At 51.8% G+C, this 25,764-nt stretch overlaps 1 protein-coding gene across 1 annotated transcript in view; it reads right to left on the bottom strand.

The window, feature by feature from the left end:
• The window catches only part of dync2h1 (dynein cytoplasmic 2 heavy chain 1), a 78,283-nt gene extending 52,519 nt beyond the window's left edge, over window positions 1-25,764 (bottom strand). Inside the window, exons 1-55 of the mRNA XM_072701748.1 lie at window positions 25,553-25,764; window positions 24,762-24,977; window positions 24,506-24,676; window positions 24,265-24,403; window positions 23,885-24,003; window positions 23,660-23,804; window positions 23,251-23,483; window positions 22,989-23,120; window positions 22,750-22,863; window positions 22,423-22,534; window positions 22,210-22,334; window positions 21,640-21,815; window positions 20,763-20,958; window positions 20,584-20,679; window positions 20,274-20,435; window positions 20,060-20,158; window positions 19,675-19,814; window positions 19,177-19,405; window positions 18,463-18,590; window positions 17,533-17,648; window positions 17,060-17,187; window positions 16,666-16,815; window positions 16,189-16,394; window positions 15,926-16,081; window positions 15,737-15,851; window positions 15,428-15,598; window positions 14,342-14,724; window positions 14,124-14,256; window positions 13,008-13,125; window positions 12,363-12,475; window positions 12,159-12,272; window positions 11,130-11,259; window positions 10,657-10,862; window positions 10,178-10,360; window positions 9,748-9,930; window positions 9,438-9,661; window positions 8,866-8,981; window positions 8,349-8,548; window positions 7,703-7,967; window positions 6,719-6,926; window positions 6,504-6,633; window positions 6,128-6,283; window positions 5,780-6,039; window positions 4,863-5,109; window positions 4,601-4,752; window positions 4,282-4,426; window positions 3,541-3,643; window positions 3,272-3,439; window positions 2,991-3,121; window positions 2,653-2,901; window positions 2,450-2,558; window positions 2,245-2,358; window positions 1,938-2,080; window positions 785-866; window positions 211-365 (exon numbers count right to left, since the gene is read on the bottom strand). Of these exons, the coding sequence (XP_072557849.1) occupies window positions 211-365; window positions 785-866; window positions 1,938-2,080; window positions 2,245-2,358; window positions 2,450-2,558; window positions 2,653-2,901; window positions 2,991-3,121; window positions 3,272-3,439; window positions 3,541-3,643; window positions 4,282-4,426; window positions 4,601-4,752; window positions 4,863-5,109; window positions 5,780-6,039; window positions 6,128-6,283; window positions 6,504-6,633; window positions 6,719-6,926; window positions 7,703-7,967; window positions 8,349-8,548; window positions 8,866-8,981; window positions 9,438-9,661; window positions 9,748-9,930; window positions 10,178-10,360; window positions 10,657-10,862; window positions 11,130-11,259; window positions 12,159-12,272; window positions 12,363-12,475; window positions 13,008-13,125; window positions 14,124-14,256; window positions 14,342-14,724; window positions 15,428-15,598; window positions 15,737-15,851; window positions 15,926-16,081; window positions 16,189-16,394; window positions 16,666-16,815; window positions 17,060-17,187; window positions 17,533-17,648; window positions 18,463-18,590; window positions 19,177-19,405; window positions 19,675-19,814; window positions 20,060-20,158; window positions 20,274-20,435; window positions 20,584-20,679; window positions 20,763-20,958; window positions 21,640-21,815; window positions 22,210-22,334; window positions 22,423-22,534; window positions 22,750-22,863; window positions 22,989-23,120; window positions 23,251-23,483; window positions 23,660-23,804; window positions 23,885-24,003; window positions 24,265-24,403; window positions 24,506-24,676; window positions 24,762-24,959 (8,676 nt within the window). The 5' untranslated portion in view covers window positions 24,960-24,977; window positions 25,553-25,764. The remainder of the gene's footprint in view (window positions 1-210; window positions 366-784; window positions 867-1,937; window positions 2,081-2,244; window positions 2,359-2,449; window positions 2,559-2,652; window positions 2,902-2,990; window positions 3,122-3,271; window positions 3,440-3,540; window positions 3,644-4,281; window positions 4,427-4,600; window positions 4,753-4,862; window positions 5,110-5,779; window positions 6,040-6,127; window positions 6,284-6,503; window positions 6,634-6,718; window positions 6,927-7,702; window positions 7,968-8,348; window positions 8,549-8,865; window positions 8,982-9,437; window positions 9,662-9,747; window positions 9,931-10,177; window positions 10,361-10,656; window positions 10,863-11,129; window positions 11,260-12,158; window positions 12,273-12,362; window positions 12,476-13,007; window positions 13,126-14,123; window positions 14,257-14,341; window positions 14,725-15,427; window positions 15,599-15,736; window positions 15,852-15,925; window positions 16,082-16,188; window positions 16,395-16,665; window positions 16,816-17,059; window positions 17,188-17,532; window positions 17,649-18,462; window positions 18,591-19,176; window positions 19,406-19,674; window positions 19,815-20,059; window positions 20,159-20,273; window positions 20,436-20,583; window positions 20,680-20,762; window positions 20,959-21,639; window positions 21,816-22,209; window positions 22,335-22,422; window positions 22,535-22,749; window positions 22,864-22,988; window positions 23,121-23,250; window positions 23,484-23,659; window positions 23,805-23,884; window positions 24,004-24,264; window positions 24,404-24,505; window positions 24,677-24,761; window positions 24,978-25,552) is intronic.

The raw sequence follows: 25,764 nt of genomic DNA, 5'->3' as shown, positions 1-25,764 counted from the left end.
CCCATCTTAACTGGTTAACTGGCCCAATTCCCAGTGAACCAAGTCTCATTTATTCATTTTCCACGACAGAATTAAAAACTATTAAAAATGTAATCTAAACATATAGAAGATTATGGAGCAAAATAAGCAGGGAGAGAATTAGGAAACCCGATGGCTGGACTGGTGTGCTATGTAATGTGTAACATTACTGCCGACTGGCCCATTGTGCACCTGTAGGTGGCGCTGTCTCTCTGTGAGCGCCGCCTGCTTTCTCCCGTAGACGGCGCTGAAGGCATGCAGGAAGGACAGGTAGTGGCTGGGTGTGGCACCGTACTGCTTACAGGATGCATGGATGGCCAGGAAGGAGGAGAAGAGGTCTGAGTGTGCTGAACATGAACAAAGAAAGGAAAACAAAGGGGTCTGTTTGATGGCATCTACAGTCTCAGCAAAGGATAACCCCCATGTCTGCAGTGACTCATGCAGGCCAGCAGGGGGAGCAGAGGTGAAGGACATTTGATGACCTGAAGGGCCCCCCAACAGGAAGATTAACCTGAAGCTGCGAGGTAACAATATATAGCTTTATGAGCCGAGGAAGGCAGAATGCGAGGAGTCGTCAAGAAAGGCCGTGTGCGCTCACACACACAGACAGACACAGACACACACACAGACACACACACAGACACACACAGACACACACACACACAGACACAGACACACAGACACACACACCTCCTGTCAGATGGGTGATTTAATGCACAGAGACTCATGGCCATGTGCACATCCTGGGGGGGCCGGGGGCGTGTACCTGTGAGCTTTCTCCTGCGCTCCTTCTCACTGCTCTCCGTCTGTTCGTCCCCGAAGGCCTTAGACAGAAACATCTCCGGGATCTATGGGAAGGCAGCACTGCTGAAGCCATCACCAGTGCAGACCTACTCACTGCAGACCCTGAGACAGACACCCACACACACCAATGCAGACCTACTCACTGCAGACCCTGAGACAGACACCCACACACACCAATGCAGACCTACTCACTGCAGACCCTGAGACAGACACCCACACACACCAATGCAGACCTACTCACTGCAGACCCTGAGACAGACACCCACACACACCAATGCAGACCTACTCACTGCAGACCCTGAGACAGACACCCACACACACCAATGCAGACCTACTCACTGCAGACCCTGAGACAGACACCCACACACACCAATGCAGACCTACTCACTGCAGACCCTGAGACAGACACCCACACACACCAATGCAGACCTACTCACTGCAGACCCTGAGACAGACACCCACACACACCAATGCAGACCTACTCACTGCAGACCCTGAGACAGACACCCACACACACCAATGCAGACCTACTCACTGCAGACCCTGAGACAGACACCCACACACATTCTCACACTCTGCAGGGCCTTTCCACTGACTCACTTTAATGCACTTGATGATTCTTAACAACAATACAGAAAAAAACAGATTACAACATAACAAAACAATAAGTCTTTCAATAAGGACTTTCAGCTGCTGAGACAAACAGATGAAGCTGTAGGCAGAGGGTGTCCTCTTCGTGATGTCAGCGCTTGCTGTCACGTTCCAAATGAGTCTCTGCCATGCTAATGGCAAGCAGCCTGTCATTAGGAATTAAACCCCGGTGTTGCTGGAGCTACTTGTCAGAGGACAGTCGCACGCTGACAGGGACGCGACTCGAAGCAGCTTGGCTAGGCCGGCACAAAGCTGGCGTCCGTCAACCACTAATAGGAACGTTTATCATTCAGCCGCACAAAGAAACTCACAAACAAATATCAGTGTTAAACTGGCAAATGTGTAGAGAAACACGGGAACACGCACATCCTGGTGCAGTGCACACAGAGCACCCTCTGCTGCACGACGCAGGAACCACAAAGAAAGACTGGGCGGGATTTTAAGATGCCCATGCCCCCCCTCACCTTCTTCATGGAGCTCTCAGACCAGCCCTCCACCCACTGCACACAGCACTTGCGGTACAGGGCCGGGTTGCTCTCGCAGTTGATGGTGAAGCTTGGACTGCTGCAGTCCATGATCAGCACCACGTGCAGGTTCTGCTGGACTCCTGCACGGGGAGAGGCGTGCAAGGCCGGGGATGAGATCGGGGTGAGGAGCAGCCTCATCTGACTGACCCCAGACCAGTGACAGCACAGACCAACACCAGCAAGCCAGGCATAACATCAGGTCAGAGAGGGAGGGAGTGACGTAGGGGACTCCACCAACACTGACTATGTGAAAAGTAGCTGAATATGGGGCCGGTGAAGCCGTCGTGGGAAGCCTGGTCCTTCAGGGGGGACATGAGGGGCTCCAGCTCTTCGGCGGTGTACAGCCCGGGGACCTCCCCTGCAGGGCCAGCAGAGCAGCAGCGTGAGGGAGAGATGGGGTCCACAGCCATGTGCTGCACAGGTCACGCGTGCGGACGGCCAAAGCTCACCAGATGACAGTAAGCTGTTCACCATCTCCAGGAACGACGGGTGAACAAACTGGTGATCTTCCAGGAGCAGGACCACCTGCTGGCCCTCGATGCCGGCCTGCTGCATCACCTGCAGGGGGCGCAGTCGCACAGCGGGACTCCATCACAGGGGGCCTCGGGCAGAGGAGGCAGAGCACTGCTGGGGGCACGGAAGCCTCTCTTACGCTCTTCAGGTCAGCCTTGAACTGCTTGAGGCCGTATCCCCGCGGGATCCTGGGCGTCAGGAGGGTGGCACCATGCATGTGGCTGACGACGGAGGCGGCGGTACGGCGCCCCACCCCGCAGCGGCCCGCCAGCAGCAGGGACCCCCCAGGGCGGCTGAGAACCTGGTCCACACGGGACATGAGCTCCAGGACCTCGTGGAAGAGAAGCAGGTCCAGCTCGCGATTGTCCCTGCTGTACAGGACCACACCCTGTGAGGGGCGATAATGGGGTTTTACTCATGAGCGGTAATGCTTTCATACTCCCAGTAGCAGACACCCCCCAGGTACCCCCCCCCCACCTTGTGGATGACCTCCTTCAGGTCTGCCGAGTTTAGCCGGCCCAGCGGCCTGCCGTGTGGAGGGAGGGGCTGACCAGGTGCTATAGCAGATCGGGCCTCATGCGCAGCCCCCCACGTCACGTAGAAGGTGTCTGTGCCAGGAGGGGGGGTAGGGGGATGTAAGACACAAAGAGCAAACTCACAAACATGGGGTAAAGCCTGTCTCAGAGTCTCAGGGGTTGTGACGTTCTATGTGACGTTCTATGTGACGTTCTATGTGACAGCAGTGCCACGCGCTTTACCGGCCATGTTGTCGAGGGCATCGGAGCCCCAGTCGCCGCGGACGACAGCCTGCAGGATGTTATCGAAGGCGGAGAGGTCCTTGGAGGCCACGATGCGATCCCTGAACAAGCGGCGCGCCTCATAGGAGACGACCTCCAACAGCGCGTCTGCGGGGTCATGTGACCCCCCTACACAACAGGCGACAGAAGAAATGGCAGCAAGCGCACGGCAGACAGGGGGAGATGCAATAGCGTCTGACGGCCAGCAGAGAGCGAGCTGGGGCGCTCACCTGTGCTCAGGTCGTATCTCAGCAGGCTAAGCACCCACTGGGTAAGATCACACGGCGTGAACAGGTAGTGGCTGCGGTCATCCACCGTAAACCTGGATTTCACCTGTGTGGGAAGCCAGTGTGAGCGCTGAGGATGTGTGCAGCACCGCACACGCACGCGCACATGCACACGCACACGCACGCGCAGTGACCAGTGCCGGCCCTCAGTCTAGCCACTTCTCATCTGTAATGCCTCTCCTCTCTCCAGCAGCTACATGAGGCTCCCCTCAGGATGCAGGCCTGTATCGGCGACTGATAAGGCCTGGATTCCAGCCTAATCTCAACTCGGCCTCTATTTTTTTTATTTATTTTTTGAAAAATATCAGAGCTTTAGGAAAAAGCTCTCTCTGATACACCATCTAAACAAACCTGAGCAGACCTATTACTCAGCCAGGGCTCAGAGATAAGGACGGGCCAATCGGAGCAGAGCACGAGGCCCAGCGACAGAAGCGAAAACCAATCAAAACAGGGCTGAGAACGAATACATTCATATCACACACAAGTCTGAGCATGACTCCACATGCTTTGATAATCATAATGAATAAGGCAGGATTAACATGACATGCCGGATATTAGTAAACATGGATCTTACTTTCCAGTTCACCCCACCGCACACGGATGTGATTTCTTAAGCCTTCCCTAAAGGCAGATTTCCTTATCAGCAGTTCAGTCGTGCTATAGCGCCGCCCTGCTGACACGCACCTGCTCGTACACCTGCAGCAGAGAGGCAGCCAGCTGGTGAGCTTTGCCCGGTGTGCCCCAGGGCGAGCGCTCCCCCAGGCTCTTCTGCAGCACGGGCAGGAGGTAGGCACCGTAGATGGTCTGCAGCTGCTCCCTGTCCGGGTAACTGGGGGGGGGGGGAGGGATGTAGAAAATATGGGGTTAGCATCTCTGACAGAGTTGCCGGGGACTGAATAAGTGTGAGGATTGTTGGTCATCCATGACAGATTTCGTACTTCATACATTGGGGGATCATATTCAACCAAGAAATGGGTCAAGATCCCAAGAAAATAAAACTCACTCGATGGTACAGATGCGCACTATTGATGTGAATCTAGATGAGAGAACATGTCTACCAACAGTGCCCCCTGGTGACATGGAGGCCACAATCTGGATGTTCTCCAGACCCACCCACTCCAGGTTGTCATCGTAGAACCCATGGTAGGTCAGTACCTGCACACCAGAGACACGGGCCAATAAGAGGGCAGGATGTTACCTGGGTGCTTGATGCTTGTGGGACTTCCGCTCTGCCACAGACAGACACACGCAGCATCTGCACCGACCTGCTGCAGAAACGCGATGAGGTTGCTGGTGCCCCATTTGTCAGGCTTGGGCAGGTTGACGTCTTTGAGGTAGAGGACGAGGCGCTCGCAGTCGCGGGGCCGGTACACGCGGCCCGTGTTGGAGCTGATGGCCAGGCAGGTATGGGAGAGCGTCTGCAGCACGTGGGCGGATGTCGTCTGGGCGCTGCAGTGCACCGTGCCCACCTGGGTGGAGCGCAGCTGGCAGAAGGCTTGGCGCAGCAGCATGCTGAGGGAGCAGAGGGTGACCCCCGCGTGAGTCAGGGTCACTCTCAGACAGGGGAATCCCCCAGACCCCCACTGAAACTATGGGGTCATGGTGCTAGACAAGAATGATAGATACCATCCTGACAGAACAAACGGCTGTACCCAGAGCCGGCCAGGCCCGAAAGCGGGTCAGCTGCAATCCGGTTTAGTGAGCCCTTCAGAACAGGCCCAGCCAGACAGTCAGGCTAAACCCTGAGCAGAAGAGCGATTTATCAACAGATTCTGGGATTAACCTTTTAAGTGGGGGGAACAAAGACAGAGAAATACATCAAATACGAGGCAGCCGAGAGAAAGGCCTCGTGTTATTTATAACGCGGTCGCTAAGGTCAACAGCATAATGTTTCTACTACATCAGAACCCGTTTCATCCCTGCTGGTCACAATGGCACCTTCATACTGGCTGTTCTGCAAAGTGCCCCCCTCCCCCGCTCCATTTTAGGAGATGCTGGGCCAGAAGTACCCTTAACAATCATGGTCAGTCAGCATTGAAAAGAAACATGGACTTAGAGACGGTGCAAACCGCTGCCTGTGAAAGCGAACAGCCGGCAGGTCGAACTGACAGCTACATCAGCGAGAGCCACAGGCCACATGTCAGCTGGGCCCCGGGGCCCCGGGACCCCACCACACCCCTACCTCTTTCCACAGCCCTCCGGCCCCACCAGCAGGAAGGGCTGCCGGCTGTTACTCTGGAGCCACGGCCAGAAACAGTCGAGTCCCCTCTGCGTGTCCGGGGTCTGGATCAGCGGCGGTGTTTGCGGGTCGCACAAGTCCTCCACAGACAGGCCGTCGGGACGCAGCAGCTCATACGCAGCCAGCCTGCCCGAAGACGCGTCGAAGAACGTGTCCAGGGGCCTCCGGGGGTCCGGCGGGCGCTCCCTGGCCCAGGCCAGCACCTAGGAAGAGCCCGGAAAACGCAGTCAGCCAAAGGGGTCCGCGGCAGGACCCAGAGCGCCTCGCCCGCTGCCAGCATGTTCTGCCAACCTCTTTGGCAAACTCCTGCCTGGACTTCAGGTTGAGGTTCCCCCCCAGGCCATGGATGAGGCCGACCACAAATTGCCCACGCTCTCGGATGCCGTTCAGATGGGACAGGCCACTGAGCACCGTGCCCACCAGGCTGGTCTCCACCACAAAGTCGTTCTGCATGCCAGGAAGCAACGAGACAGCAGGTAAATATCAGGGAGTGTGACACAGTGACAGAGGGACGATGTGAGCAAGGACAGCATGGGCCCACCGAGCACTGCGGCCCACCGAGCACTGCGGCCCACCGAGCACTGCGGCCCTCTGAATGCACATTCCCACGATTTTCAACTAGGAAATGACATCACACGTGGCAGAAAGGTCTGATTGGACCCCCAACCTGCTTTAACACCCAGTCCAGGCTCTTCTCAAAATAGTCGCCGATCCAGTTTTCCAGCTGATTCCGGCTGTCGTCAGGCTGACTCCTCAGCCAGGATTTCACCAGGGCGTTCACATCGGTGTCCTCATCGCTGGCACAAAGACAGAAAAACCACAAGCGGTCAAATGGCGTGACGAGGACCCCTAGACGTGCTTGGCGGGGGACGTGGTGCCCACCTGAGGAAGATCACGCCCATGCGGGACACAGTGGCTGGAGAGGCACAGCTCAGGTCGTGGGTCTCGAACAGAAAGTTGACGTTGGGTCCAAACTGGATGCGCTCACCGCTGGGCATGGTGAGGAGCCGATTGTCGTCCAGCACAGAGTTGAGAGACTCGATCCACTCGGGGTCGATGTCCCCGTCACAGATAATCCATGAGCTGACCTCTGATGGAGAACAGAACAGAGCTGCAGAGACGCTCTCTGGACAGTCCTGCTGGTGGGTCACCTATGCACTGCACACAGAACACGTCACCTATGTTACAGACCCAGCCCTCGTCCTCGTTCACTGAGGACGTCAAAGAGCTTTACGCTGCATCTTCATTATCGCAGAACCATTTAGGCTGACGGTGAAGCACGTCACGCAGCCACACCATGATAACATTGCTCAGGAGTGTCACACAGATACAGAGATACAGTGGAGGGACGAGCGGCTAAAACGAGACAGAGTTGTGATGCAGTGGTTTGAGAAATATGCCTCAGGAATGTGGGTAAATGGGGGTTCTGGGTGTACGAGCACGATGACGCAGTCAGTCACATGTCCGACTCGCGCTCACTCCAGCTGTATCTGAACTCTAGCCTCCCTGAAGTGGGGACGCCGCTTTAATTATTATAATAATAATAATTATAATCGATACTTTATTGATCTCCGTGGTGAAATTGTCCCTCTTTGTAGAGCAAGTTGTCCGCGAAGGGCAGCCACCTGTAGCGGCGCCCAGGGAGCTGGGGGTTAAGGGTCTTGCTCAAGGACCCGCAGACGTGCTGAGGCTGGGTTTGAACCGGCAACCTTCTGATTACAGACACACTGAGCCACACGCTGTCCCCAAATTTTTTATTCGTTATAAACGGGGCACTGTCTGAGAAACGGCTCATCTAACTATTGTAGGCTGCTTTAAGAATGCCCTGCCAGTAGGGTGCGCTGTGCTGGCAGGGGCAGCTCTTACCTGGGGGCTCGCGAACCACCTGCCGGGCGCTGTGAGTGAGCACCCCGTCGGACCACTCGCGCGTGTCCATGTCGATGTGGCCCAGCAGCTGCCGCCGTGGCATGGCCTTGGGGTTGACGGTGTACTGCCTGACAGGAAGGCCCAGGCGCATCAGGGCCGCTCGCAGCGTGCGCCACAGGGTGGACTTCCCGGCGCCGCTGGGGCCGACCACGACCACACCCATACGCTGACGCAGCTGCTCGTACAGCTCCAGGGCCTTCTTCACCTGGGGGGGGGGCGAGGCAAGTGAGCCCTGTCTCATACTGCCAGATCCCATCAAAGGGGGCCAGTCCGCACTCGCCATAGGAGTATCGAGTCTGGCCTTGGCACAAATGCGGACAGGAACCTGAGTATCAGCCAACCAAACTCCAGACATCTGGAGACAGTGACTCAGAGACCAGAATGTGTCTAAATCCGAGATGTTCAGCTCTGGCCCGTCCTGTCCCACAAAAAAACAACCTTTCTGACAATGCAGAAAAGTTGAATGGACGCCGCTTGCTTGGAACCGATCTGCTCATGTTCTGGAGAGTATCTTAAAAACAACGTTCGTCTTACTAGACCCAAAAGTAAAACTTCTCAGAAGAGGACAAGAATCCGCAAGCCGCACCTGGCTAGGAATGACCTCCAGCCTGGCCTCCTCCAACACAGCCTGCAGGGCGGCGCTCAGCGCCTCATGGTCCACGTCCCTGAAGTCCACGCCAGGGAAGACGTCACGCACCAGGGCGTCGAAGCGCACGCTGTCTGCGAAAGTCAGCTTGGACAGGGTGTTCAGTCTCAGAGCCTGTACCACAACGTGACTCTCCTTCACTGCGGGGGGGGGGGGGGATCCTTAGCACAGAACTGATACAGCACAGGATGTTGGCTGAGCATGATGGCTGTGCACTTTAACCTTATTTTGTTATTTTTTCAAGTGGCTGATATCAGTAAGAAAGAAAGAAAGAAAATACTCATTTTACAGCAGTGAAGGAGGAACACAGACACTATGCGAAAGGGCTCAGTTATAATACAGGGAGGATGACTCACTTGTTTGATAAGGCTTTCAGCTTTTTGGATATTGGCAGTGAGGTGTACAGAAAACCCCAGAGACACTGGGGGGGACTATTGGGGGGGGGGGCGATGCTCACCCTGCTCCCCAGGCCGGCTCCTGCGGTACTGCTGCAGCAGGTTGCCGCTCCCACGCAGCACGGTCTTCAGCGCTCGCAGCCCCCAGTCGTAGTGCTGCTGGGGGGTGAGCAGCTCCCTGGGGGGGACGGCAGACGGAGAACGACGCAGCAGAGTCAAGGCGGTGCGAGGCGGAAGCAGATGGTAAGAGTGGGAGGGGTGGGCAGAGACGGCGGCGCTCTTCACCACCACTCAAACCGCACATTTGCATAGGGCCACCAAGGTTCGAGCGCCCCCTGCTGGCCTCAACCAGTCACCACACTAAATATTAAATAAACACATTCCTTAGGTGCTAACCAACCAACTAGCGACAATCTTCTGCCACCACTTGCTGTTTAGTTTCTGAAACATCTGAGGTTGGCACTCATCTTGGGAATCACATCTTCCGTGTGCCGACAGGATCAGGTTTGCTTTGGATTCCCTGAGACACGCTGGACCCACATGGTACCAGCCTGCCTATATAGATGCTCGCCTGTATAATGCCCCCCTCCCCATTAGCTGAGGCCCTGAATGGGGGGGGGGGGCGGATCCTCACCTGCACAGCGTGAAGATGGCCGCCAGCTTGCGGCCTAGTGCCCGGCCGTCCCGGAAGCCTTCTGAGTGCAGGATCACCTCAGCGATGAGCTCGTTGTCTGGCCGTGTCATGGCCACCGGCCGGAAGAGCTGCTTCAGGTTATCGGGCAGCTTCTGGCGTCCGCCGTAGCCCTTCCCCGCCGGGTTCAGTGTGATGAAGACGCCCGAGTTGGGGTCCAGCTCCACCTGCAGCGAAGGCCGTCAGGCACGTCAGCGACTCTCCTCCTTCCTGCCGGGACGGCCGGCGCCTGGAGCCCGAGCCCCGCCCTCACCTCCCTGCCGAGGAGCTGGCAGGTGCTGCGCTGGTTCTTCAGCGAGTCCTGGATGGCCTGCACCTGCATGGACACTGCCGACAGCACGGCCTCCTCCAGCCGGTTGAACTCGTCGAAGCAGCCCCAGGCTCCGCACTTGACGAGCCCAACAAAGATCCGGCCCATGGACCTGACGTCGATGCCCTGCGACAGACAGCCACAGCACACACCCGTCCTATGGCAGTCCGGCACGCTGCCCCGGGACCCTAACCCTCTGCAATCCTGCACTTTCCAACATTGTGCCCCTTGATCCTCAGCCTATTGAGCTAATATGTTATACAACTAGCTGCAGGTGCAGGTTTTACCAAAACCCAGCTATCAGGACCCCAAAGAGCCCTAAATGGGTGGTGCTTTGGTCACAGTCGGTCATCATGCTGTCACTCTGCTTTACCTCGTCACAGTTAAACACCAGGACTTGTCTGCCGAACAGCCCACCGAGCGCCTTGACCGACTCCGTCTTGCCGGTACCTGCCGGCCCGTAGGGGTTACCCCCCAGGCCCATCTTCATGGCTTGGGTGAGGGTTAGGTAGCACTTATCAGTGAGTGGTGTGTGCACCAACTTGGCCGTGTTGCCCTGGGGGGTAAGACCAGGACAGTGTTACACAATGATGGGGAGCCGCTGAGGGGGTGGGTCACGCAGAGCTCCAGACAGAAGGGAAAACCCAGCCTTGTACTTTTTTGGACATGTACTGCCATCTTGTGGTCAGAGCATTTGAAACGTCCATGTTAGAAATGTCACAAAAATGGCACAAAAAACCCATCATCTGCAGAAACTGTAACTCCTTTGAGATTAAAGGTTAGAGCTCCTTAGAAATTAATGCTAAACTTCCTGAGGCAGGTCCCAGCAATCCCCCGCAGGCTGGCTTCTACCTGGTACTCATAGGTGTAGAGGAACTCGGCGTCCACCATGCGGATGTGGCAGATGCCATCCGGACGCAGGTAGAAGCGGAGCTGCTTCTGCCAGGCCCAGGCCTCGGGGCCATGGACCTGCTCCTCCGTGAGCTGCTTCACCACCTCCAGGTTGTGGATCACGTCCAGAATGAGTGCCTTCAGCGTCAGCTGCAGCACGCTGGACTCTGAAATCATGAACAGGAAACCCGCTTAATCGAAAGGAGGTAGGTTCAATTCCCACTATGTGTCCCTTGTACAAAGAGTACAACTGCCCTGGGGGAACCACTACTACAAAAATCACCACCAGTGGAGGAATTGGAGAAAGAACCAGACAGGCAGGCCTGCAAATTCACTCAGCTTTCACACTGCAGTGACCTTTCCCAGGTGAATCCCAGGCATTTCCACCGCCCGCTGTCTGCAGGAGCGAGGCCTGCATTTGGATGCACGCTAACCTGCGCTGTCCACGCTGGTGTAGTGCGCCAGTTTGGCCATCAGCTCCACCTCCAGCTGCTGCAGGCCCTGCCTGCAGATGGCGCTCTCCACCTCCTCCGTGAACTGGATCTGCTCGGCCAGGCACAGGATCTGAAAGCGGACTCAAACCCGTCACCCTACATGCGTGGGAGCCGTTGTGAAAGCGGAGCTCAAGAGCCGAGCGCCAGAGTGTGTCCACACAGTGCTACTGTGCGAATCTCAGAGCTGTACGCAGTCTGGCTGGGTGTGAACACCACGCTCCCCACACCACGCTATCGTAAATCTGTCACTGAATCCAAACAGAAACCTTCAGGCCCACCTAGAATTAATCACACCACAGGAGAATAAATGAGTCAGAGTCGTAAAAATTAACCCTGAATCATAAACAGCATCCTTCCCCATTCATAACAGACAGCAATTCTGGTAGCGAGGTGACCCCCTCACTGGGACTGTACTAAGAGTTAGAAGCAGACCCTTCCTCACTGGGACTGTACTGAGAGTTAGAAGCAGACCCTTCTAAACTAAACTTTTGAGAACTGTTTATCGGTCACTCAACCCCACAGAGACCAAAGCATTAGCCAACAGGAGCTGACAGCCCCACAGGAAGAGGAAGCACATGTACTGGTCAAAGTGGCGAATCTCACCGGGCTCCTCCGGTTCTCTCTATCAGGGTACGAGCAGATTCTGAGAAAATCTCTCCATATAAATAGTACTGAATTACAGAAACATTCATTTTAAGGGGACGTCCCAAAGCTTCTGCTTGGGATGGGGTTACAGACCATAATTTCCGTGAGGGTCAGTGGGAGCTCCCCACCACGACCCTGCTAACCTGTCTGTGTGCTGGCTTGGCCATATGTACATGCATGTCAGTTTGATTTGACAGTAACACCGGAAAACAACACTGCGGTTTGAGACTCGACACGTCAGCATTAAAATGAACGGCGGCTAGAAGTCTAGAAGTTTCCACCTGACGAAAACGTAATGAAGTATTTGAAGATGCGGAGCATTACCTGGGATGGATAGCGTGCCGGATCCACCTCGCCGCTTTTGCCCGCAGTGACGCACTCGCACAGAAGATGCTTCAGGGTGACCTTCATCTCAGTGGAGAGACTGTTTAACCAGACCTGGCCAACAGACAGACACATGCCGCTTACACAGGCTGGGAAGGGGCACCGCCCAGAACCCAGTACCAGTCTGTAAGACAAGAGCCTGACCTCCACAGCGTCAGAGATGCGGACTGTGTTCCTCAGGGAGACCACCTCACCCTCCAGGGACCTCATGGCTGTAATGTTCTCAAAACTCTCGTCAAAATCCACACTGCTGATCCCTGAACATGAACAATGGGATTTTAGAAAGACCCAACCCCAGTCAAGAAAAAGTGTCCTTCTTATGACATCAGCTTGGACAATGATAACAGCAGCAAACAGAAAAAAAATCTAAATCCTGGTTATTTTGGCCAACACTGGGGTCACGATTATTTAACACGATTACCCACTGACTTTGGAAACACCATGCATTTACTGATCTCGTCTTTTTGCTAATGGATTTCCTTGAACCCTAAATATAGTTCAACTGAGAAACAATAAAAAGCGGCTGGAAAGGGGTTTGACAGCAAAACAACACAGGAACACTGAGAAACGAAATGTGGCACAATATCAAAACAAAATAACAGATAAAATAAAATCTGGGGATCAAGAATGACACATGGGAAGACCTGTTTGGGACATGCTGGGCCCAGGCAAAAAAAGGGGGGGGGAATCATTTCTATCCATCCGTACACCCACACACCCAGGTAGGAAGGAGGGCCATGTTCCTGGGCATGGCAGGACAGTGTCCTAAAGGGGGAAACGGAAACCCACCAGCAAACAGCTTTTTGAGATGTGACTGGATAACCGAGGGGTTGGTGGCCTGGCCCAGGATCTCAAGCAGGTCGTCGTCGCCGATGAAGTAGAAACGTGGGAACGCCATGCGCTTCTCCTGGATGGACGAAGGACATGGTCAGCCGCATTCTCCCTTTTCAGCTTCCATTTTCGCCAGAATGACTCAGGCCTGGTACGTCTGAAGGCGACGAGAACGGGCAGGCCTAAAACGTGGACCTTTACGTCATACGTCTACGCTCCTTGGCCTCTTGCCGTTTCCAGCGCCGCACGTCACTCGAGCTGACAGAGGCGCTACGCCGCATAAGGAAGCTCAGCGTTAGCTGGATGTTCTACATCAGCCCATGACATCACCCCCTGACTCTGCTGTAGCCACTGTCCAATCATATTAGTGGGGGAGAATAGGTAGGGGGGTTTAACTGTGGGGAGAATTTAGCATATTGATTCAAACAAGCACAAGCTTCTGAGTATCGGGGAACTTCCTGCAATGGACTGGGCTTTCACTGCGTATCAGATGGGCAGCCTGCATATCTAAGCGTGCTCAATATGTCCTAAAACAGGAAATGAAATCTTTACTCATTCTCAGTTTCCCCCCCCCCCCCCACAACCGAGACAGAAAAAAAAGACACAAGAGTAGTATTGCACCGTCTTTGCTATAACATGCTCATGATGTCACCCACAAGCAGGTGTAGATGTCATTTTCTAAAGTTACAAACTCACTCAAAGACTTCTGGTTTCAAGTCAGACATTGCAGGGACAATTCATCTCAGGACAGCATTCAACCATTCTAGCACAAGTGATAGAGTGCAGAAATAGAATTGTACTTTTCATTACAAGAATGCTTTAAAATAGCTATTAAATGGGAGAGTACAAGACAAGGATGTCGATTCTGAGTAGACAGAATCCTAAAAAATAGCATCATTCACACCTGGGCACGTACCGTAAGCCTCCACCGGCAGCCCATGTCAGTTCCTGCTTATCACTCATACATACCGTGAACTTACTGTAAGAAACGTGGAGACTTGACATACCAGTTGGAGTAGGCGGTGAGAAAAATGGAAAGCCACGACATATGTTCACAATTCAGCCCTGAATTACCTCTAGGAATTCATTGAGGGACTTTTGGCACCTCTGCAGCTGGTCAAGGATGGTTATGAGAGCGTTTCGAACCCCAACGCGAACTGCCAGAGACGTCACTCTGCAGTCCCTCTGCACGTCCGCCATGATGGATCTGCAGGCGATGCAGAGGGTCACCATCTTGGCTATGAACTAACCGTTGATACATCGCTGCCTGTTTTAAAAACAAACACACCCACCGGAAGTCTTCGTCCACCCTCACGAAGCGAGCCTGTTCTCTGGGGAGCGAGCCGCGGCCGAAGATGGGCTCCAGGTAGACCCACTTCCTCTGGATGGCGTTGAGGTTGTGCAAGTACTCGTCCAGGTCAGCCAGCCGGATCTCCCACAGCGCCACCTTGTCTGCGAAGCCCTTGTAGTACGGCGAGTCCTTCAGGGATTGCAGCAGGCAGCGGTTGTCGCCCACCTGGTTGACGGTGTCCTTCCAGTCCTTGATGAGCTTGGTGGTCCTGCCCTGGCTGTCTCCGTAGTCGGTCAGGGTGAAGGTGGCCCCGGCTCCCCACAGATCCAGCTCCCGCAGGGCCTCTCGGATGCTCACCTCAGCCTGTGCACGGTTGTTCAGATCCTGGTGGAGAAAGACCATGCTGAGGGCTTCCTGAATTGGCTGCTAGCACTGAAGTTATCAGAACCTGCACTTCACACATGAGATACACAGACACTATTACAGTAAAATCCAGTTATAACGGACTTCATGGTACCTGGCAAAACAGTCCATTATATCCAAAGTCCGTTATATCCAGAGTTGCTGTATGCCCAGAACACAACTACAGGACACCATTTACTCATGCCACACCCCAGCAGACACACTTGTGGTATAGATTATTATATTGTACATGTACAGTAGTAATCCAACTTTACCTGACCAGATGCGTGACTATTAATAATCCCGACTACGTATCTGCGCTGGATATCACCGGCACGCCACACGCCTTGTAGGCGGAGCTGCATGTCCGTTATAGCCGAACAAAACTACAGCTAAAAGCGGCCCTGGGGACCAAATTGTTTGTCCATTATAAGCGAAATTCTTATAATGCAACCACCCTACCAAAAATTTTTCCCCTGCAAGTTGGAGAACCTGCTGCACGGCAGGATCCAGTTTACCCTCATACCCAGGACAGTGCAAAGATAAAAATGCGAGAATCATTCAAATAAAATAAAAATAAAAAAACAAAGAAAAATATCTATTTCTAGTTTATCACTTTATCAGCATTCAGGAAACTGTACTTCTGAGACAAAGAATACTGGCTTTAAATGTACTTAGAACCCACCTTCAGATCAAGAGCTTTATCCACTATAGCATCTGTGACCTTCAGAAGGTCAGCAAAGAGCAGCCGCTCCAGCATGGTGCCCCGTGGAAGCCCGAGCAGGCGGAACAGGTCCAGCCAATGATCCTGGGAGAGCTGCTCACCCCGCACGTACTTCAGAACCGGAACCAGCACCTACATTTATGACATTTGATGGAATTCAGGCTTTCATCACCCACCTCTAACAAAACTGGCATAGTCTTTAGAGAAACAGGTGTGTGAGGAAGGTCAGAGGACAGCTTCCTGTGCCGTCATCAGGCAAGCAGGGTCTACCTTGTACTTGTCGACCTCCTGCTGGAGTTTAACTGTCATAGTGGTGTGATCGCTGAGTTTCCGCAGCCTGTCATGCCATGTAAACAGGAACTCCTCAAAGACGTATGTTTTACTCCTAGAGTAAAATAACAAATCAATAGGAAGTGACCACAGATGCTTTCAAGCAAATTCGTCCTTTCATCTTCTTACCTGAATGTGATCCAGTCTTCCTTAGCCATCTCCTGAAGGCCACTCTGGAATTCCTCGTAAAGTGACCACATTTCTGACAAACCTTCCATGTCCTTCATGGTTTCAAGCGCCAGTGAGAAGTCAGGTGGGTCCAGGTTAAAACTGCAACAGTCCTCACTAGAAGAGCAGGACACCATGTCAGGTAAATACTCCAACTCTACCTGCCAGCCCAACACACCAGTGTCTCAGGTTATTTTAAAACAGAGGGGTCATGCGGTCCTTACATGAGCTTTTTCCGAGTGGTCTCCAGCTCATCAAACTCAGCCTTCTTGTCCTTGATGGTCTGGACACATTTCTCAAGGGCCTCCAGATTGCCTGACTCTATGACATCATCACTGGGCTTTAGCTGATCCCAGCGAGCACGGAACTTCTCCAGGTCTTGCTGGTAGGCCTGGATCCGAGTCTGCACGTTGGACTTCATGACCTCCACCTAGGGCAAAGTTGAGGTAGTCATGATCCTGTCTAAAGAGTTTCCACCATCTTTCAGGATCTCCATTAAAAACATGGTAACAGTCAAGGATTTATTTGCAAAGCATAGCCTGCGATGGTAATGAGTGGACCATAGCAGTGAGGTACCACAGGTCGGCCAAACATAACCCTTTCCCTGTATTTATTCCCCACACAGTTTACATGCTGCACTGGCAGATGAGTGGTGCAGAAGGTCAGGTCAGCCCCTGTGGCGAGAGCAGCAGGCCTGTTACCTGCTCTCTTATCATCAGCTGGTGGCTCTCCATCATGAGCTCGAATTTGTCCCATTTAGCCCTCAGGGCCCCGATGGAGTCGAGACCCCCGCCCGCCACCGCGCGCAGCAATCTGTTCTTATCCTCCACCTCCTGGAACTGCGGCAGGATCTGCAACCCAGGAAAGTGTTGCAGATAAAATTGTGGGAATGTTTGACCCAAAACGTGTCACGAGAACCTGTGCAGATACAAGACTTTAAGGTCATCATAACATTCATTAATGTTTAGAGATTAAGAATATCTATATGGTCATTTCGAGCCACACTGTTTATCGCACAGGTGAACATGAGGCTCTCTCACTCCATCCAATTGCCTACGTAAATATCTCTCCAGAGCGCAACACCACAATGCTTACTTCTGGTTTCTTGTCGAGAAGTTGTCCATGCTTACGGTTGGCCTCCCCTATCTCATCGATGTTCTCCGGCCGGACGGACAGCGTCTCCACGGCTTGTGTGATGAAGTTGTCGATGTCCTGCATGTGACCTGCAATGACAGAATGAGAGTCACGCAGGCACATATGGTCACCATGGACAATGACAGCCACCCCCTGCACAGCATAGTCTCCAGGCAGAGGAGTCTGTTTAGTGGCAGAATGTCGTCACTGTCCTGCTCAATAGACAGACTGAGGAAGTCTTTTGTACCCCACGCCATAGACACATTATCTACAGGCCTTGTGTTTTATTCTATTACCGTGTATATTATTACGTCTATTATTGTGTGCTTTGAGCTACTGGATGCCTGAATTTCCTTCGGGATTAATAAAGTATCCATCCATCCATCCATCCATCCAAGCAAGAGAATAAGAAACAGAAGTAGAGAGTATCCTACCCTGGACAGATTTCCTCAGAGACATAAGAAGAGCGTCAAACAGCCTCTGGATCAAATCGTCAATGGCAGCCTTCACAGGCTCGCAGTTGATGGTTAAACAGTCCACTCTTTCAGTGCTGAGGAGATAAACTCCAATAAGAGCAGGTAGAGAACAGCCCAGCAGAGTTTGGGTGATTATGGCACTTTTACTGCATTAATTAAAAAAATAAAAAAAAGCACAATTACTTTCCGAACTAGGTGCCAGTATCAGTCATCTATATATGTGTGTGTGCGTGTGTGTAAGCTGCTGAATTCTCACCTAACCATACAGCAGCCATACAGTGTAGGACAGGGTTCTTCAACTCTGGGCCTCGATTCCAAATCCAGGCCGTGTTTTCAGTTCTCCCAGGTAGTTGTTTAATAATTACTGATTCTGATTGGTCAGAGGCTTCACACCTGACTGACAGGTAAAGGAAGGCTGGAAAACCAGCAGTGCTTGGACCTGGAGGACCGTGAGTTGAATAACCCTGGCGTAGGAGATTATTTAGTTCATACCTCATGGTGGCTGGATGAGTGCACTGATATTCCTTAGTCTGAAACGTGCTATCTGGTCACATGCCAAACTGGGCTTTGAAATATCTGACTCCTGCATGTCTGCCCCAAGCCAGAGGAGGCTCAAAGGGAAAGTTAATGTGTTTTCAGCCCAAGTGCGTTGCCTTTATGTCTGTTTATGTCTAAACAGGAAAGTTTTTCAGTTCCTCCATTCAGAATACAGGCTAGGATTAAGGGAAACACCCCCTTCAAAGTTGGGACCTCAATAAACTTCCTTTGAAAAACGGAAGGACACACTCATTTCTCTGGTTATGTTTCCTGGGGTTAATTTTGAGCTAAATTTGGCACGGGAGTCCTGCACCATTTAAAGACAGGTGGATTCCCTTTTCGCTGGGTTACCTGGGAAGTCGCTCAGACTCCTTTCCTCTAGTCTTCAAGGCCTTGAAGTTTCTCTCCCAGTCATGCATGGTGTGGAGGTGTTTCTGCACCAGACCATCAATATCCACCTGGCCCAGCACCACCCATTCCTGCAGAAAGCATCAGAACATTGCCACAGCTCCCAGTTTGCTCCCTTCTGGTGTTCCAATGTGACTGGGCCGCCCACTGTGACTTTAGCTCACAAAAAGCTGATGGCGCGTATGAGCGGCTTATGGGAAGCGAAACTCAAAACAGCGGAACATAATGGTGTCGCTCCAGACTGTCAGAAACACTGGCCTTCTAAATGGGTCCCCAAAAGCGCTGACCACGGACCACAGCTGACGACACTGCTCCACCAAACAGTGTCAGAAAGATACTGGTTCACATGAGCAGTTCCAACTCATGTTCCTCCTACCAAAACAGAATCAAATAAGCAAAGGGGCAAAGCCAAGACCCTTCCACTACACCGTGGACCAGGGTTTGGGAACCCCTACCTAAAATAGCACGCTCTGCTGACTGTGGAGAATCCCCTGCCATGTTGTCAAATCACTGAAGAAGCAAAAAAAAAAAAAAAACTATTCTTGGCACGGCAGTAAAATCCCTCCATGCTGACAAGACGCCGGGAATTCTCCACATATACCAAAAGGGGAGCCAGGCCTTTTACATTCCCTCCTACCAGCGGCAGGCCCAACGCACCTTGAACTTGTCCTGCACTTGTGTGAGCCTGGAGAAGAGGTCCTCCGCCTTGCTGAAGACGGTGACGAAGCCGCTGGCATTCCGGTCAATCATTATGGAAAAAATAGGCTCCTCCCCTACTTCAGTGATGCCCTTAAACTGGTTGGGGATGGAAATAAACCTTTTAACCTCCCTGAGGTACTTGGCTCTCACTTCCTCGAATGGCGGTCTGAATTGCAGCCTCCCCTGTCTTGGAAAGGCAAAAGGGAAACGCCGCAGTTTTAGGGAACACACAAAATACGTACAAAATGTGCAAGAGACATATCCGGATTCCCCAGAGAAGAGCCACAAAAAGAATCCTACTTATCTCAGCAAGGTTCACAGGGGCCTGTATCACATCTCCCTTAAGCAGGGGTTTACTCTGCCCGCCTCCATCGTTTTCCGTGCTTAATTCTGCATGTCATGCTGTACCACAGGGTCAGGCCTGTGGATTTGGATTCGCAGGTTCTTTAAACTCACTTGAAGGTGAGGTCCATGTGGATCTCGGGTAGGTTCCGGCTGAGGGCCTCCAGGCCGGCCTGGTACTGGTGCTCCAGGGCCTTGTACAGCTGGTGGTTCCAGTGCTGTCTCCAGGCTCGCATGTCTCCCGGACGGAAGCCCTGAAGTTAATATCAGGATGCTGTTCACTCAGCAAAAAAAAATTACACAACAAATACAAACCCTAACCCAACAGCCCTGAGAACTGGAGATCCCTCTCAGGGTAAAATTCAAACACATATGGAATGTTGTTCTGTCAACTCTGATATCTCAGGGATTCTCCTTCAACACTGGCTTAAAGCAGCATTTCCATACATAACTTCCTCCATGACCAAAGCCATTGCTCTTCCAGCTCAGCCAAGCCTACCTGGGCCTCCAGAGTGGCAAACCCAGTGCGTAGGTCCTGCAGGTCGTCCTTCCACCGCTGCTGGTGCCGTAACAGGTCAATGTTCATCAGCGTCATCACCTGCGAAGGTCAGAGTGTCAACCAACCGTCATCGGTCTCCGTTTGCCCTAGAAGGAATGGAGCATTTCGTCCAGCAACACCAACGAGGACCACCAGCCTTCCGAAAGCGCCAAACCTTCTCTGTGAAGTCTTTGTGCCGCCTCCTCAGTTTCCGATTCTCCACGGAGAGGCGCTCGGCCACAGTTTGTAGCTTGCTGATGTACAGCTCCAGCTCCTTGGGGTTGTCCCAGGTGATCTGAAGTCTGCCCCCTGATTCCCGTGAGTGGGACTTTGGATTCTGCTTTACACCGGGAAAGCAATCCAAACAAACAAAGGCCACAGCTAAACACCAGTGTGCAATAAGGCAAAGTAGTAAGAGTGCACTGTCAAAACTGACTTTTAATTCTTGTTTCCCCATTAGGGAACGTACACAAAGTCAACTTCACCTTGATCACTTGTTCGAAGGCGAGAGCATAATTCAACATCATTGGCCTTTGTGATGGAATCATCTGCTGGTCTATTGTGTTGTAAAAATGAGCCACCTGCAATGAATCGAGAAGACATTAAGGCAAGGCCACCACCTCTTTGGATGTCAGAAGGCCCTGCTGGAGAAACGGAAGACTACCTGCTTGAGGACGAGGGCCTGTCGGTAGAACCTATCGGCCGTGTTGGCGACCTGCTGGATCTTGGCAGGGATGGTGAAGCCCAGAGCCGAGAGCTGGCGGACCTCTTTGAGAAGGGTCACCAGCCGGTCCGAGTACTGAATCTTCAGCTTTCCGTCGGCGTGGTCCAGCTCCATTACGCGGTTACTGGCCTGCAGACTGCATTGAGGAGGGAAGGTGCCAGGTTTACCAAACTGCCACAGTAAGGTGACCTGCCGCTCCCACACCGTGGCACATAAATGATGGCAGGTCTTCGCCTTGCATATTCATTCAGAACCAGATCCTCCAAACTCCGCTCAGACGTGTGGTTTTTTTATACAGGAAATAGAGACGAGTTTGCTTTAATGGGAGACACTTCGGACAGAATGATTGCTTGCAACATACCACTTATCTGATTACAGCACTTAAAGGTGAAAAAGAGAGATTCACAATTAAACTGACACGCTGGCTGCTCTAGGCAGAAACACTCACTTTCCAGTTGTAACCATGAAAGAAAGTCACTTGTCAACACACAAGTAGCTGACGTATGTGGTGAGGCAATACAGGTTAAGTAAAGAATAAATAATACCATTACTACTCAATAACGTCTAATTATAGACTGGTTTGGTTTGATCTGATGCCCATACTGTAACATATATTGGGCTGATACTGCAAAATTGCAATTTCTCCAAAATGCAATTTTTGCTTTATTACGCATGTGTTGCTGCAATGAACATTCGGGTTAAAACCACACATTTTGGTGGCTGACTCAGCTTGACGCAACCAAGTGCAATTTGGTTGGAGGAAATACCATTTCGTCATGGTTCATTCTGAATCAGTGGGGGCAGAACGCATGGTCACCTGATGCCAGATTTGGGGTCAGACAGGCCGGTCTGGATCTCCCGTGACCAGGAGGTGAACTGCTCCTGTTCGTAGGCGCGCAGCTGCTCCTGAAGGTCGCTGGAGAGCCTCACCAAGGAGGGGTAGCCGGACAGGTCAGAGAGTAGGGCCTCTGCTATGCGAATAGAATCGTCCACCTACAACACGAATCGATGCGTTTTAAACCAGTGTCTCTGAACCCAGTCTTTGTGGAACTCCCAGACGGTCCATGTTTTTGCTTGGGAGCTGGGAGAGATAAGCCATCGGATTCACCTGGCAACCCTGATCCACCTGGCAACCCTGATCCACTAAACTGCATAATTTGAGCACTTGCGTGTGGTATGACATCAAAACAGACAACTGAAATACACTACAGCAACATGGACACACTAAGAAAATACCAAACTTTGGAATTAGCTTAAAGAATGAGGTCCATTGCTCTAGGTATCTTATAAAACAGATGTAATTTCACATTGAATTAACCAGAGAACTCAAAAACTTGCAGTTTCCAAACTCTACTCTGACAGGGTACCTGAGACAGGGAAGGAGTACCTTAAGAAGCAACTGTCGAACCCACACAATGTTGTTCACCACCTCTGGCAGATTCTTCCCTGCCAGGGGGCCAGTCTTCTCCCCTGGAGCGCCATGGCAACGGCCCTCAAAATCAGTGTGCAGACCTGTACCCACAAAAGCACCATCACATTTTACTCTCACGCACGAACTCACGACTACGTTCATTATAATTCTCTATGCAGAGTTACTCACCCTTGACATAGTCTAGCAGTTTGGCAAGTAAGGTCTCCCTCTCAGACAGGAGGTCCTTGCTGATGTTAGGCCTCTTTATAAGCTCCTGGTATTTCTGAAAAGCTTGGAGGAGCTGAAAGACAACAAGGTCATTAGAGAAAATTCAGCTACAGCACCTTTATAACGGCTGGGATGTTCGCATATTACTAAGAGGTACCAGTTAAAGACTAATCACAGAGAAACTAGAACTAAAACTCTTCCAGTAGCAATGAATAAACATTTCTGTATGTGTGCTCTAGCTCCTAAAAGGAAGTACAGGTAAAGGTGAGAGTGCATGGTCGATGGCACCTGCTGAGGATTGTCTTGGACGTCTCCAATCCAGGCCTTCAATTTGGAGGCCGCCTCCTGCTCAGCTGGGGCGATGGAACGGTCAAACTGTAAAATGGCCGCTTTCCACAGTGGCTGAAATGGCCGGTTGGCAAAAACATAAAGACCCAATTAAGCTCGGCAGGGAAATACACGCTGAAGGGCCGTCAAGAAGCGCTGTAAGAGGGATCTCCCCTAACAGCAGAGGCACGATCCCTCACCTCAGTGTAGGAGTTGTACAGCAGTGGCCTGAGGCCAGAGAACGGTTCGAACGCGCGGCCCGAGAGCAGGGGCTGTTTGCCGGGGGGCAGCAGCCGGTGCAGTTTCTCATGGACCGTACGGATCGTCAAAATCTGAATCAAAGGAATTACATGCACAAGTCTCAGTAACAGGCAGAGCCAATGACGCCAATGAATTCATGGGGTATTCAGTGTGTAAACCTTAGGTGCAGTAAGAGGTGCACAGGTAGATAGTCAGTCTAACCTCTTTGAGGCGTTTAGCCAGGCTCTGAGGCAGCTGGGGATGGTGCTGGTCGCCCCTCCACTCGTGAGGCGTGTACCGCTTCCAGAGTTGGCCCGTCGTTTGCTCACAGACCCCCACCCAGTGCTCACAGATGGCAACGCCAGACTGCAGACAATCCTTCACGTTGAGGAAAGGGTCCTCCCACAGCTTCAGCATGCTCAGCTTCTTCTGAACATAACTGCACAGAGCCTGGCCTATTGGTGACAAGGTGAAAAGCGGAACTTCAGAATGGTCTCCTACACCAAACAAGGGCAGCAAACTGACTACGGTAAAATGATATGAAGATCATAGCTAATAAATGCATCAACACGATGTAAATTTTACAGAGCAGATGAATAGTGAAAGAGACCATCTCCGTTTGCTCGTTTACCGATGACATCCAGTAGATGCCACATGCGAGCCTCGGGATACGGCTCGTGATCAGTCTGCCTCCAGACATCATCCACCACCTCACGGGTGACCTCCACCAGCTCCAAGGCATCATTTAGGGCTACACTCTCCAGACTGCTGTAGTCCTGTGACCCGAGACAGAAGTCTTAGCGACCCACGTTAAAATGAGGAGCTACCCGAGTGACAGATGAGCCGGTGGCGGTACCTTAGCCAAGGGCTGAAGCAGCTCAGAGAAATGAGCCGCCCTGTCACTGGCAGCCGTCTTCTGTCCTGTGGCTGAGACGTCTGCCCAGTACTGATACTCATCAGCCGGGGTCAGGACACCTAGGGAACAAGACAGCGAGAAAGCAAACAGCTACAAACAGCATCTGGGCGGGGATAATATAAAGCACTTTGAGACAATGTAATGTTGTGAAAATGCACTATACAGATAAAACTGAAAATTGAAATCTGACAGAAGACCTCTAACAGATACAGGATAACCAGAGAGAACCACTTTCAAAACAAAAAATAAAAAAGTACTAAGGTAAGTTAGGTAACTATCAGTTCAGCACCATAAGAAGGATGGTTTTGGTCAGCCCTTACCCAGGAAGTAATCTTCTCTCAAATGCTTCTTTCCCACCTCCTCTGGGTCTGATTGTCTAACTACTGCACCCAGACCAGCTTCTAAATCATTCAACAGGCTCTGAAGGTTGGGATCAAAGGTCTTGCTCCACTTCTCATCCTTTCAAAGTACAAAACAGGTATTTTCATTAAAACTAATGCATTAGCTGTACAGACCCTGTCTGTACTGCAAGGTGCACCTGCTCCAGCTTTTAACACATACCTTCAGAAGGACAGGCACAAACACCTGCCTCAGGGCCTGATACAGCGTGGTAATGGGGGACTCCAGCATAGACGAGACCAGGATGCTGCGGTGAACGTTCTCCTCTGTGATCACAGTGGGCCTCAACTTGAAAAACACCAGAACTTTGTCTTCACTGTCACCGGAATCAATCTGTTTCAACACATGGAGCCCATCAGGAGGAACCTCATGCACGATATGAGGCTGGCTGTGTGAAAGAAAGCTGCAGAGGTCTTGCCTTGTTGGACACCTGCAGCTCTGCTCCAGACTTGTTCACAGACAGGACAAATTCACTGACATCATCCAGAAAGTTATCCATTTCCTGTGCCCCAGTGAGAGAGCCCACAGCTCGGGTCCACGACGACCCCAGGCCAAAGAAGTTCTCCACCGTGGCGAGGATGAACTTCTTGCGCACATCTTCAGCATTTGGAGGCATCTTCTCCCCCCCCTTCTTCTGGAGGCAATCAGAACAGTTATGGAAAAAGACATCAGTAACAAATCTGACAGGATTAACAGGAATTACAGTACTTACAGGAGAGTCAATTACAAAAGTTTCACGATATACAGTACAGGTATGTCTACAAGGAAGTCAGCTCAAACTTCCGATACTGTTCTACAAAGAGGCAGAAAGCAGAGGCAGAACTAGCGACTCTACCGCGTCGTTAACCTATAATCATTCCGATTTTCCGTTATGCATGCGTGAGCATGACGGTCCAAAAGCGACAGATCTGGCAACCCTGAGTTAAATACACGTAGTAAAAAAATTAAAAATCAAACGTTACTACAGAGGGCAGAGAGTCGGTTAGGCTAGCCGAAATTAGCTATAGCTACACCGCTCTCTGGCGCTAAAAATGCTGCACAATCACAATAAATCCGAAAATTAATCAACATCAACGTCTTTATCTAGAGCTGTATATGAGCACCGCAGTGTGAAATAACTTAGCCTGTAAATAGATGGCTAAACTATGTGTGGTTCGTTAGCTGCAGCTAAAGGGGCTAACTGTATTCCCGGACTCTCTAATAACTTACCGTCTGAGCAATATGCAGGCAGAATGAAAAAAAAATCTACTAACGGTTAATCGCTGAGAACTACTTTTTGGAGGAAAATGTCGTTGTTTAACACCAAGCGGCCCATATTAATAACAACAAAAACCAAAACCTTGGGACTGGAGGGGGCTTGCAAAGCGTACGTTGTTGCCAAAGCTATAACGGCAGTGGGTTATTCTCAGCGCTGTTTTACG

The sequence above is a fragment of the Paramormyrops kingsleyae genome, chromosome 17, assembly GCF_048594095.1.
Source record: "Paramormyrops kingsleyae isolate MSU_618 chromosome 17, PKINGS_0.4, whole genome shotgun sequence".
NCBI classification, from domain to species: domain Eukaryota; kingdom Metazoa; phylum Chordata; class Actinopteri; order Osteoglossiformes; family Mormyridae; genus Paramormyrops; species Paramormyrops kingsleyae.
The sequence above is the reverse complement of the archived record's forward strand: the minus strand, read 5'-3'. Positions and strand labels throughout refer to the sequence as shown.